This window comes from Ruditapes philippinarum, unplaced genomic scaffold (assembly GCF_026571515.1).
Source record: "Ruditapes philippinarum isolate M1 unplaced genomic scaffold, ASM2657151v2 ctg1599_1_1_1_1, whole genome shotgun sequence".
In the NCBI taxonomy this organism is placed as follows: domain Eukaryota; kingdom Metazoa; phylum Mollusca; class Bivalvia; order Venerida; family Veneridae; genus Ruditapes; species Ruditapes philippinarum.
In genome coordinates this window covers 83,571-96,847 of record NW_026862866.1, presented here as the reverse complement: position 1 = coordinate 96,847, position 13,277 = coordinate 83,571, and the positions used below count along the sequence as shown (strand labels likewise).

Below are 13,277 nucleotides of genomic sequence, written 5' to 3'. Positions count from 1 at the left end.
TTAAAAAAAGATACATACACCAAATCATTCTTAAATCAAATATGCAAACACATTTCCTAAAAAAAACATCAAAAATTCTATGACTTTCTAATTATTTTTTGTTAGAAAACCCAGAAATTACATGCCGCAGGGAGGCGTTTGTTACATTTTGGGGGGGAATGTTACACTAGATGTTCAAATCTCATAGTTCCTGGGGTTTTGGTTTTAATATAATGATAATAGCTTTATATGCTTTAAATAGTACATAATGTACAATTAATGTAAACAAATAGAACAAATTTCAGGAAAAATATATAGAATTAAGCTCCTTGATCAAGGAGTTTCTTTCTTTTTGTATTTCAAAATGAAAAGTTGCATAGACATTTGAATGAACTGTTCTGAATTAAATAAGAACATTGATAATGAAAGGAAGATTCTTTATTTTCAGATAATGTATTTCCATTGTGTTAAAGAAAATTATCATACAGACAGTAACTTTCTATATATATTTACAAAATAATATATAGTGATATAATCAGATTTATCTTTTTAATAGATATTATACAGACTGAAGTAAATTATAAGTTTTCATAAGCTTGAATTTCTAATTACTAAATACCAACAAATAAAATTTTCATTTAAAAAATTACAGATCTGCTTTTAAATTGTTGTAATTAATTACTACCAATTGATGAAATTTTAAGTTTATTTATGTGAAATGTCAGTAACATTATTATCTGAAGATGTTATTATGATTCAGTGTTATAAGTTCATTATTTCTCAGTATTGATAGTTCTCTATGTTAATGTTTCAGTATAAATGGACTGCTGATCATTCATTAAAATTTACAGATTCAAAATATTTTTTTAGGACTTTGTTTACAAACAAATTTTGATTATTATCACTTTTTCATTACTGCATGGTCATAACCATATATAAAAATCATTTTTCTTATGATCTTCTTCCATTTCTTATAATAATTAAATTGGTCAAGTGATATGACAATGTGCTGGAATATGGAGACAAATACTTTATTCAGGGTGGTGAAATATATTTGTTTTTTGGGTTGTTTTTTTCATTGACTATATATATGGCCAATAAAAAAATGATGTTCAATAGATCCTTAGACTTAATTGATTTACAGCTTACTTAATAATAGGCATGTCCCTCCCACTGTTTTGAAGTATATCACCCTATATTGGCACCCCCACTGGTTTGTAATATATCACACATCTCAATATACAATACACAGCTCCCAATATACAGCTTGTTAACTTCCAATAATGTGCCAGCCCCATCTGTATGTATATAGGGGGGATACTAATCGACGGTCTCCACAAAATCGACGGTCTTTGACGGTCTCCAAAGACCGTCGAAGACCGTCTATTGTAGGAGACCGTCGATTAGTAGGTTATCACACAAATCGACGGTCTCGCGATGAATTGATAAGAATAATTTAGAAATAATTAATAATAGGTCAATTAACATTTTTTCTTTTACGACGATACTTTATTTAAGTCAATATTTAAGGATATTAATGGGGAAAGAAATGATTAGATAAAAAAGGGAAAAATATAAAAAAAAATATGGGGAAATAAAAAAAATAAGATATTGTTATGCAGCAAATTAGATGAACAAATTAACAATGAAATATATTGAAATATAAAAATGTTATTGAATTTATTAATAAATATCAAGGTCTTATATTTTTATTTAGATCTATATTATTATTGTTAGTAGTAGTTAGTAGTAGTAGTAGTATAAATATAAATTTGTGAGTTTATGCATATTTGCATATAAAATTATATTCTAAAGACCGTCGAAGACCGTCAAAATGGGGAGAGTCCGTCGATTTGTAGTTTATAGATAAAGACGGTCTCATGGTATAGTTTTATGTCTACAAGGCCGTCGATTGTAGTGGACGGTTGATTAGCAAGGTTACTATACAAATCGACGGTCTCGTGATTATACATTAATTTGATGGATATTACATAGTTATTAATTAATTTAGCGGTCAATAAGCAAATTCTCTAAGATAATGATTTATTGATTTCAGTATTTTTTTATAATTATACGATTAAAAAATTGAATAAGATGAAACATAATTAACATGCCATTTTTTTTATTTTTTTTATTCTTTTTTTTTAAGACAATGAAATATATTGGAATATAAAAATGCTATTAAATTTATTAGAAATATCAATGTCTAATATTTTTATTTATATCATAAGTAATAGTAGTAATTAGTAGCAGTAATATAATTTCGATGTTTTAGCTTAAAAAATGTGGTATGGTTATGTGGATGTCTCCAAAGACCGTTGATTGTAGGAGACCGTCGATTAGTATGTAAATATACGAATCGACGGTCTCGTGTTATTAATTTATGTAGCCAGCCAATCTAAGACGATACTTTATTTGTTTCAATTTTTTTTGATGATTTGTAAAAAAAGCAAATACGATATTCCTTTAAAAAAGGATATAATATAATTAATATGATTTTTTTAATGAATGTCAATTAATTGATAGATCATTGTTATTTTTCCAGATTTCCCCTTTTTGTATTTATGAGTGGTTTTTATTTGTATTTTTTTTTAATATTAACTTCATCGATAATATTATCATTTGTATAAGTAATAATAGTATAGTCAGAATAATTTAAACAGAAAAATTGTTAATTTGTAAGTTTGCACACAATTGTCTAAGACCGTCGAAGACCGTCAACAGGGAGAGACCGTCAAGTATAGTCTACAGTAGTTTGATAAATATTGACGGCCTCGTGGAGACCGTCGATTAGTAGGTTACTACACAAATCGACGGTCTCGTGATTATACATGAATTTAATGGATATTATATAGTTATTAATAATTTAGCCGGTCAATAAGCAAAACTTTTTTTCTCTTTTTTTTTCTTTTCATTTTTTTTTTGTTTTTTATTTTTTTTTTTATTTTCTTGTTTAAGGTGTCAGATTTTATGTTACATGAACTCCCTCTGTATTATTATTATAAGTAGTAGTATAATCTCGATATTTTTAATTTAAAAATCTATAAAAATGTGTTAGTTTACGCACAATTGTATATATATATTCTAAAGACCCTTGAAGACCGTCAATTGAGAGAGACCGTCGATTAGTAGTATTATAAATACAGACGGTCTCGTGGTATGGTTATATCTCCAAAGACCGTTGACTGTAGGAGACCGTCGATTAGTGGGTTACTATACGAATCGACGGTCTCGTGTTATTAATCTATGATGCCAGCCAATAAGCATTTTCTCTAAGACGATATTTTATTTGTTTCAATTTTTTTTGATGATTTGTAAAAAAAGCAAATAAAATATTCCTTTAAAAAGGATATGATATAATTAATATGATTTTTTTTATGACTGTCAATTAATTGATAGATCATTGTTATTTTTCCAGATTTCCCCTTTTTGTATTTATGAGTGGTTTTTATTTGTATTTTTTTTTAATATTAACTTCATCGATAATATTACCATTTGTATAAGTAATAGTAGCATACTCAGAATAATTTAAACAGAAAAATTGTTAATTTGTAAGTTTGCACACAATTGTCTAAGACCGTCGAAGACCGTCAACAGGGAGAGACCGTCAAGTATAGTCTACAGTAGTTTGATAAATATTGACGGCCTCGTGGAGACCGTCGATTAGTAGGTTACTACACAAATCGACGGTCTCGTGATTATACATGAATTTAATGGATATTATATAGTTATTAATAATTTAGCCGGTCAATAAGCAAAACTTTTTTTCTCTCTCTTTTTTTTTCTTTTCATTTTTCTTTTTTGTTTTTTATTTTTATTTTATTTTCTTGTTTAAGGTCTCAGATTTTATGTTACATGAACTCCCTCTATATTATTATTATAAGTAGTAGTATAATCTCGATATTTTTAATTTAAAAATCTATAAAAATGTGTTAGTTTACGCACAATTGTATATATTCTAAAGACCCTTGAAGACCGTCAATTGAGAGAGACCGTCGATTTGCAGTATTATAAATATAGACGGTCTCGTGGTATGGTTGCGTCTCCAAAGACCGTTAACTGTAGGAGACCGTCGATTAGTGGGTTACTATACGAATCGACGGTCTCGTGTTATTAATTTATGTAGCCAGCCAATAAGCATTTTCCCTATGACGATTGTTTATTTGTGTTAATTTTTTTTATGATTTGTAAAAAAAGCAAATAAGATATTCCTTTAAAATGGATATAATATAATTAATATGATTTTTTTTGATGACTGATAATTAATTGATAGATCATTGTTATTTTATTTTTTTTTTGTATTTTTTTAATATCAACTTCATCGATACTATTTTCATTTGTATAAGTAATAGTAGTGTACTCAGAATTATTTTAACACGAACATTGTTAATTTGTAAGTTTTGCACACAATTATCTTAGACCGTCGAAGACCGTCAACATGGAGAGACCACAGTAGTTTGATAAATATTGACGGTCTCGTAATAGTAAATTTAACTCATTGACTTGATTGCAGTAACAAACTTTGTACTAATGTTTTCGTTTAATAACTTTATTAAACCCTATCAACATAATTTCTTGTGTATTTGTCAAAATGTCGCTTACCGGGTTAAACAGAATAGAACAGAACATTATTTTATTTTGACTTATACCACGGATTTATATTACATGTAATATAAATCCGTGCTTGTACATAGTACATAATCACAATCATACATAGTGTGATAATACATTGATAGAAATGCATAAACAATTAAAAACAATACATTACTAATTTTCAATGAATTAAAACAGACTTTAAAGACAATGTCACGTTACTTTAGTAATTATTCTAGAATGTTATATCAAATTAACAAAAATTTTATTATAGTGTTGAGGATAAACTGTTTTAAACATAATTAAATATACATGTTTACATAGCAGACATATCATCAGAAAAAATCTATACATAAACAGATGTTTTTAAGGCTTCAAAATTCAACACCTACTTGATGTCATGCGCTTACAGAAGGGGGGGGGGGGGGGGGGGTAAACCAGACCTAGTTCTGTTATTTTGACATATGACATTAAAAGAGGGAAATTGACAAAACAAAAAGAACATTTAAAATAAAACTATAGCTCAGTTTATAAGTAAATAACAGGATATTTTTTCAGTGGATATATATGTTTGAAGATACCGAAAACGGTTTTAAACGTAAAAAGTTTTGTTATAGTTTAAACTGATAAGAACCAATTCTGTCTTTTGAGAAGACAGATTTATTAAACATTGTTTCACACTTTAAGACAACTTCTTTTCTTTTTCAAATCAACCAAAAATTAACAAGGTTTTATTACAGAAATTAATGTCGTTACCTTTATATCATTTAATGAAGTCTCCTCGCATGTACAAATATAATACACCAAAATCCATGTCCAATACAACCCAAATACAAACCACTTTATTTTAAATTGTCATAGATTACATAATATACATTTAACATGTTTCAGGCAATAACACGTGAAAGGAATGCAACATAGATATTTAGTATGGGTAACATCTTGATCATAAATAGTCTAATTAATTATATGTATTTTTGTTTTTTAGTGTTTATGTATTCGAGGTGGAAAGCGGACTATATTTGAAGCATTTATTTAAAAGTGGTAAAAAATAATCGTTTAAATCAATCTGTTGGAGCGGATTGTTAATTAGTAATAATGGCAAATAATCGAAAACTGTTACGAGAATTGTTTGCGTGAATATGTTATAGCCATCTATTAATTACACTAATTGTCGCAATCTCTGTGGGCGGAGTATTAGTTAATTATCGAGAATTAGCCAATCAATTAGCATGTGTGCGTTACCAATTATATTACCGTATCAATTTATTGGTCATTTGAAAGCTTTCTAGTAATATAGTAATATCTATCTATGTCTAAAGTGAAATTTCCAAATATCAGAGATACTAAAATGAATTTTGTAGCAGACAGGGTTCCAAGTGTCATTAACTAAAGCAGTGGAGAAAAAATTTCCCGAAAGCGTCAGTATTTCTTTGTTGGAATCATGTTAAAAGGGACGTTAGAGAATCCATGGCTGCGTCAACGAAAACGCCAATATCAAACGTTGATCTGTATATTGACAGAAAATTAAAATACTTTCAATTAATGCACCATTGTCTTAGAAAGGAAAATGGCGGACTTCGCAGGCATCTTAGCGTGAAACTGATAACGATCGCTGATTAGCTTATCTCTGTGACCCCTGTCAGCTTGATTGACAGGCGGCGAAATGTTTATTTTGTTTTATTTTACATTGCATTTAAGTGAATTTTTTGTTTGTTTTATATTTGCATTTTGTATATTACAAAAACAATTATTTTTTGCCTTTTTATTTGTTAATTTTACAGGTTTGATTATTTTAAACTTTTTTTTTGCATTCATTAAAAAAGTAAGGCCCTTATATTAACAAACTTTTATGTTTAAAATTTTATTCCCTGACCGATTTTTAAAACCAAAATTTTTGCTATAAAGAATCAATTCTAATAAATTACTGAAATAATTTTTTGTAACTTGTCTAACTTTTCTCGTGCAAAATTGCAAAATTTATTATAAAAATATTCTCTCACTTTTTTTACATTATTCCATAAATTGATTGCATAAATGTTTATTATGTTCATGTTTTTATTTTCACTTATGTACTTCGTAATTTGAAATTTAATAGCTGATTTAAATTTTATTTACATTCCCTTTAAGTAAGTGTTTTTTTTTGTTTATATTTGCATTTTGTATATTTCGTAAAAACCATTATTTTTGCCTTTTTCATTTGTCAGTTCAACAGGTCATTTGTCAATTCAACAGATTTGATTATTTTAAACATCGTTTTTCTTTGCATTCAGGAAAAAGTAGGCTTTTTATGTTGTAAATTTTGTCAATTTCTTTCTTTTTTTTTATTATTACTGTATTTTTTTTTCATCAAAATACCCGTTAATCACCCTAAACTATTGACATTAATCACTGAAAATAAAAGTGTTATTGCCTATTGGTCATTCTGTCTAATTACGTATATAATCTGGAGACCGTCGATTTGTGTTATAACCTACTAATCGACGGTCTACTACAATTGACGGTCTTCGACGGTCTTTGGAGACCGGGGACCGTCGAAGACCGGAGACCGGAGACCGTCGATTAGTATCCCCCTGTATATAGTTAGGATCCATATCCCACTGTTTTATGAGGGGCTGAAATTGGTCTGTATCCAACTGTTTTATGAGGGGCTTGGATAGATGATTTGTTTATTATTGAAGTAAAAAGAATGATCTTAAAGAATCTATGTTTTAACAATTGACTAATTTTAACCACAATGTCACTTCAACATTCTATATATCCTATTTCAATAGTTTTCTGTGAATATACATCCTGATAAGATTGTTTTGATTTAATTTTAGTGTGAAATATTTCTATGTACAGTTGCAAAGCTAACTACTTCCATATCACACAACATAAGAACAAGATAAGTTTAGTGTTATTGTAAAATTAAAAAAGAATCATTTGCTCATTTCTGTTACATCTGTCCACTTCAGGACCTTATTTTGAAAACACCAAAAAAAAAAATATATATATATATTTATATTTGTCCAAAATTCATTTTAGCTTTAATATTATGTTGATAAATTGTTGGTCCACTGAAGGTAAGAGTAACATATAATCTATTTCATGTAAAATATTTTCGTAGAAAAAAATAATATCAGTTGCTTTGGAGATTTAGCGTAAAACTCCCTTTGTGAGATTTAGTAAGCACCATAATTGAGCCGCGTCATGACAAAACCAACATAATGGCTTTGCGACCAGCATGGATCAAGACCAGCCTGCGCATCCGCAGTCTGATCAGGATCCATGCTGTTTGCTTACAAACCCTATTACAAGTAGAGAAATTGATAGCGAACAGCATGGATCCTGATCAGACTGCGCGGATACGCTGGTTGGTTTTGTCGTGACGCGGCTCATATAAATTTAATACTGATGATAGGGACGGATGTTACAGACAACTGTTACATAATTGCCGGAGAAAATGGCAATTTTTGTAACATTTTCATAGTTAGACTATCAATAAGCACCAGTAACATGGCAAATTTATTTATTTGATCATCTGATTTCCTTTGAACTTAAAATTGTTCTTCTTCAATTCTTCATAATATAATTTCATTCACTACTGAGTGATATTCTTTATACATTTGATAACCACTGAACATAAGAGCATTTACTAAAAGACCTAGTCAATTTTCACATCCTATGCAGTCCTGTTACTCATCCAAAACATAATAATCAACACCAAAATACATAAAAAAAAGAAAAATCACCAAACAAAATTAAATAGAATTATTACACTCTAATTATTATTAATATTTTTTCTTAAAGTAATACATTTTTTGTCATTAAACATACTACCATATATTACAAGAATTTCTTTGGAGGTCCTTAAACGCCCTTTGTGCCTCCTTAGCGGTCCATAGCGGTCCGGCAGTTCATCGAAAGCATAAATTCTATCACTAAAATTATATTTTTTCTTAAAATTATACATTTTTTGTCATTAAACATACTACCATATATTACAAGAATGCCCTAGGAAGTATTTTAAGGTCCTTTGTGCCTCCCTAGCAGTCCTTAGCTGTCCTGCAACCATCATCAAAGCATAATTCTATCACTAAAATTATATTTTTTTCTTAAAATTATACATTTTTTGTCATTAAACATGCTACCATATATTACAAGAATGCCCTAGGAAGTATTTTAAGGTCCTTTGTGCCTCCCTAGCAGTCCTTTGTGCCTCCCTAGCAGTCCTTAGCTGTCCTGCAACTCATCAAAAGCATAATTCTATCACTAAAATTATATTTTTTCTTAAAATTATACATTTTTTGTCATTAAACATACTACCATATATTACAAGAATGCCCTAGGAAGTATTTTAAGGTCCTTTGTGCCTCCCTAGCAGTCCTTAGCTGTCCTGCAACTCATCAAAAGCATAATTCTATCACCAAAATTTTTTTTTTTTTTAAATTATACATTTTTTGTCATTAAACATACTATCATGTATTATAACAATGCTTTAGAAGGTACTTTAAGGTCCTTTGTGCCTCCCTAGTTGTCCTTGGTGCCCCTAGGAGGTATTTTAAGGTCCTTTGTGCCTCCCTGACATTCCTTAGCGGTCCTGCAACTCATCGAAGACATAAATTCTATCACCAAAATTATATTTTTTCTTAAAATAATACATTTTTTTATCTATTAACTTACTACAATATAATATAAAAATGCCCTAGGAAGTAATTTAAGGTCCTTTGTGCCTCCCTAGTAGTCTTTTGTGTACCTGAGCAGTCCTTAGCGGTCCAGCAACTCATCGAAAACATAAATTCTATCACGAAAATTATATTTTTTTTCTTAAAATAATACATTTTTTGTCACTAAACATACTACCATATATTATAAGAATGTTCAAGGAGTGAGTTTAAGGTCCTTTGTGCCTCGCTAGTAGTCTTTTGTGTACCTGAGCAGTCCTTAGCGGTCTGGCAACTCATCGAAAAAACATAAATTCTATCACCAAAATTTTATTTTTTCTTAAAATTATACATTTTTTCTCATTAAACATACTACCATATATTATAAGAATGCCCTAGGAGATATTTAAATATCCTTTGTGCCTCCCTAGCAGTCCTTTGTGCCCCTAGGAGGTATTTTAAGATTCTTTGTACCTCCCTAGCAGTCCTTAGCGGTCCTCCAATTCATCGAAAACATAAATTCTATCACCAAAATTATATTTTTTCTTAAAATAATACATTTTTTATCTATTAACTTACTACAATATAATATAAAAATGCCCAAGGAAGTAATTTAAGGTCCTTTGTGTCTCCCTAGCAGTTGTTAGTGCACCTGAGCTGTCCTTAGCGGTCCGGCAACTCATTGAAAGCATAAATTCTATCAACAAAATTATATTTTTTTTTAAAATTATACATTTTTTCTCCCTAAACATACTACCATATAGTATAAGAATGCCCTAGGAGGTATATAAATGTCCTTTGTGCCTCCCTAGCAGTCCTTTGTGCCCCTTGGAGGTATTTTAAGATTCTTTATACTTCCCTAGCAGTCCTAAGCGGTCCTGCAACTCATCAAAAACATAAATTCTATCACCAAAATTATATTTTTTTCTTACAATAATACATTTTTGTCTATTAACTTACTACGATATATTATAAGAATGTTCTAGGAGGGATTTGAAGGTCCTTTGTGCCTCCCTAGCAGTTGTTAGTGCACCTGAGCAGTCCTTAGCGGTCCGACAACTCTTCAAAAAAACATGAATTTTATCACTAAAATGATATTTTTTCTTAAAATTATACATTTTTTTGTCACTAAACATACTACCATGAATTATAAGAATGCCCAACAGTTATTTAAGGTCCTTTGTGCCTCCCTAGGAAATATTTATAGGTTTTGGTGCCTGCCTAGCAGTCCTTTTCGCACCTGAGCAGTCCTTAGCGGTCCGGCAACTCATCGAAAGCATAAATTCTATCACCAAAATTATATTTTTTTCTTACAATAATACATTTTTGTCTATTAACTTACTACGATATATTATAAGAATGTTCTAGGAGGGATTTGAAGGTCCTTTGTGCCTCCCTAGAGCAGTTGTTAGTGCACTGAGCAGTCCTTAGCGGTCGGACAACTCTTCAAAAACATGAATTTTTTATCACTATAATGATATTTTTCCTTAAAATTATATATTTTTTGTCACTAAACATACTACCATGAATTATAAGAATGCCCCAACAGTTATTTTAAGGTCCTTTGTGCCTCCCTAGGAAATATTTATAGGTCTTTGTGCCTCCCTAGCAGTCCTTTTCGCACCTGAGCAGTCCTTAGCGGTCCGGCAAACTCATCGAAAGCATAAATTCTATCACCAAAATTATATTTTTTTCTTACAATAATACATTTTTGTCTATTAACTTACTACGATATATTATAAGAATGTTCTAGGAGGGATTTGAAGGTCCTTTTGTGCTCCCTAGCAGTTGTTAGTGCAACTGAGCAGTCCTTAGCGGTCGGACAACTCTTCAAAAACATGAATTTTATCACTAAAATGATATTTTTTCTTAAAATTATACATTTTTTTGTCACTAAACATACTACCATGAATTATAAGAATGCCCCAACAGTTATTTTAAGGTCCTTTGTGCCTCCCTAGGAAATATTTTATAGGTTTTTGGTGCCTGCCTAGCAGTCCTTTTCGCACCTGAGCAGTCCTTAGCGGTCCAGCAACTCATCGAAAGCATAAATTCTATCACCAAAATTATATTTTTTTCTTACAATAATACATTTTTGTCTATTAACTTACTACCATATATTATAAGAATGTTCTAGGAGGGATTTGAAGGTCCTTTGTGCCTCCCTAGCAGTTGTTAGTGCACCTGAGCAGTCCTTAGCGGTCCGACAACTCTTCAAAAACATGAATTTTATCACTATAATGATATTTTTTTTTAAATTATACATTTTTTGTCACTAAAACATACTACCGATGAATTATAAGAATGCCCCAACAGTTATTTTAAGGTCCTTTGTGCCTCCCTAGGAAATATTTATAGGTCTTTGTGCCTGCCTAGCAGTCCTTTTAGCACCTGAGCAGTCCTTAGCGGTCCTGCAACTCATCGAAAGCATAAATTCTATCACCAAAATTATATTTTTTTCTTACAATAATACATTTTTGTCTATTAACTTACTACCATATATATTAAGAATGCTCTAGGAGGGATTTGAAGGTCCTTTGTGCCTCCCTAGCAGTTGTTAGTGCACCTGAGCAGTCCTTAGCGGTCCGACAACTCTTCAAAAACATTAATTTTATCACTAAAATGATATTTTTTCTTAAAATAATACATTTTTTGTCACTAAACATACTACCTTGTATTATAAGAATGCCCTAGGAGGTATTTTAAGGTCCTTTGTGCCTCCCTAGCAGTCTTATGTGTATCTGAGCAGTCCTTAGCGGTCCGACAACTCATAAAATGTTCACCAAAATCATATTTTTTCTTAAAATTATAATTTTTTTTTCACTAAAAATAATACAATGTAATATAAGAATGGCCTAGGAGGTATTTTAAGGTCCTTTGTGCCTCTTTAGTAGTCCTTTGTGGCTCCTTAGCAGTCCTTAGCGGTCCTTAGCAGTGTTTAGTAGGACCCTATTTATCTGTTTATAAAGAAAGAAAGATGTAGATAATTCGTTTGCAAGTACCTGATATTGGCGAAATTGGTACGGAGCTGTCATCCCGAAACCCGAGCTTAACGTACTCTTTCTTCACTTCTATACACGATAGATCCAAACTTTGAGCGATATCACAAAGATTTGACATAAAAATAATAAGAACACACAATTGTGTTAGGAAACTTGAACGCGAGTCGGCCATTTTCGGATAGTCAGTTAAAAACGTTAAAAGATAGACGTTAACTCATCCAAGAGATACGTAATCCCGAAAATTATATATATCCATTTTTTGATGAACTCATTTCATAAAAATCCAACGTTTACATTTTGAAAAACACGGTAATTAGGTCGATTTTTTGTAGAGTACACATGCGCCGACTTTACTTTGATTATCCACAAAGGCAACTGTAATTTGTATATTTTGGCTATTCCATTTACCTCCCCATAAAATTGTGATCAGTAACTGTAGTTACTTTTAACTTCGTTTTAAATAAGTTTCTTTCAAAAGCTCTTTTCAGTGGAAATAATAAGTTACATCCAATATTTTGGAGAGGATATTTCTTTTACTTAAACCATGCCACTTCATTAATTCGGAGGAGGAATATGAGGGGGATAATTACAACAGCTGTCAGTCAATTTTAACTACCAACAAGAAAGTTAACTAACAAAAAGGCAAGAAGAGTTGAAACAGTGATGTCCAATCTTTACTATCATTTATATAAATCAGAGTTTGTTTTCGAAGATAATTTTAACATGTTTCTTTGGTATCTGCCTTCATCTTCGTTAAAATTTAGATGTATGAATAATAAAATGAGAACTTGCGTATTATGTACTTTATGTGAGTCAAACCAACTGGGTGACGAATTTCAATATCTCTTTTATTGTTCACATTTTGATCACATTTTGTTTATACAGTAGACGTTAATTTTTTCAAACCGTATTATTATAGAATACCTATTACATGAAAATTTGAAGATCTTATGGATAGTAAAAACAAATAACATTGTAAAAAAATCTTGCTTTGTTTTGTAAAGAAATAATAACAACATGCAAATAATAAGTATAATATTGTATCATTAGTCCCCTA

The 13,277-nt window shown here is 30.3% G+C and overlaps 1 protein-coding gene across 1 annotated transcript in view; it reads right to left on the bottom strand.

Annotated features, from left to right (window-relative positions):
- LOC132720424 (glypican-6-like) overlaps positions 1-12,788 on the bottom strand; it is a 95,371-nt gene extending 82,583 nt beyond the window's left edge. Inside the window, exon 1 of the mRNA XM_060704567.1 lies at positions 12,221-12,788. Coding sequence (XP_060560550.1) covers positions 12,221-12,392 — 172 coding nt within the window. The 5' untranslated portion in view covers positions 12,393-12,788. The remainder of the gene's footprint in view (positions 1-12,220) is intronic.
- Positions 12,789-13,277: the final 489 nt, after the last annotated feature.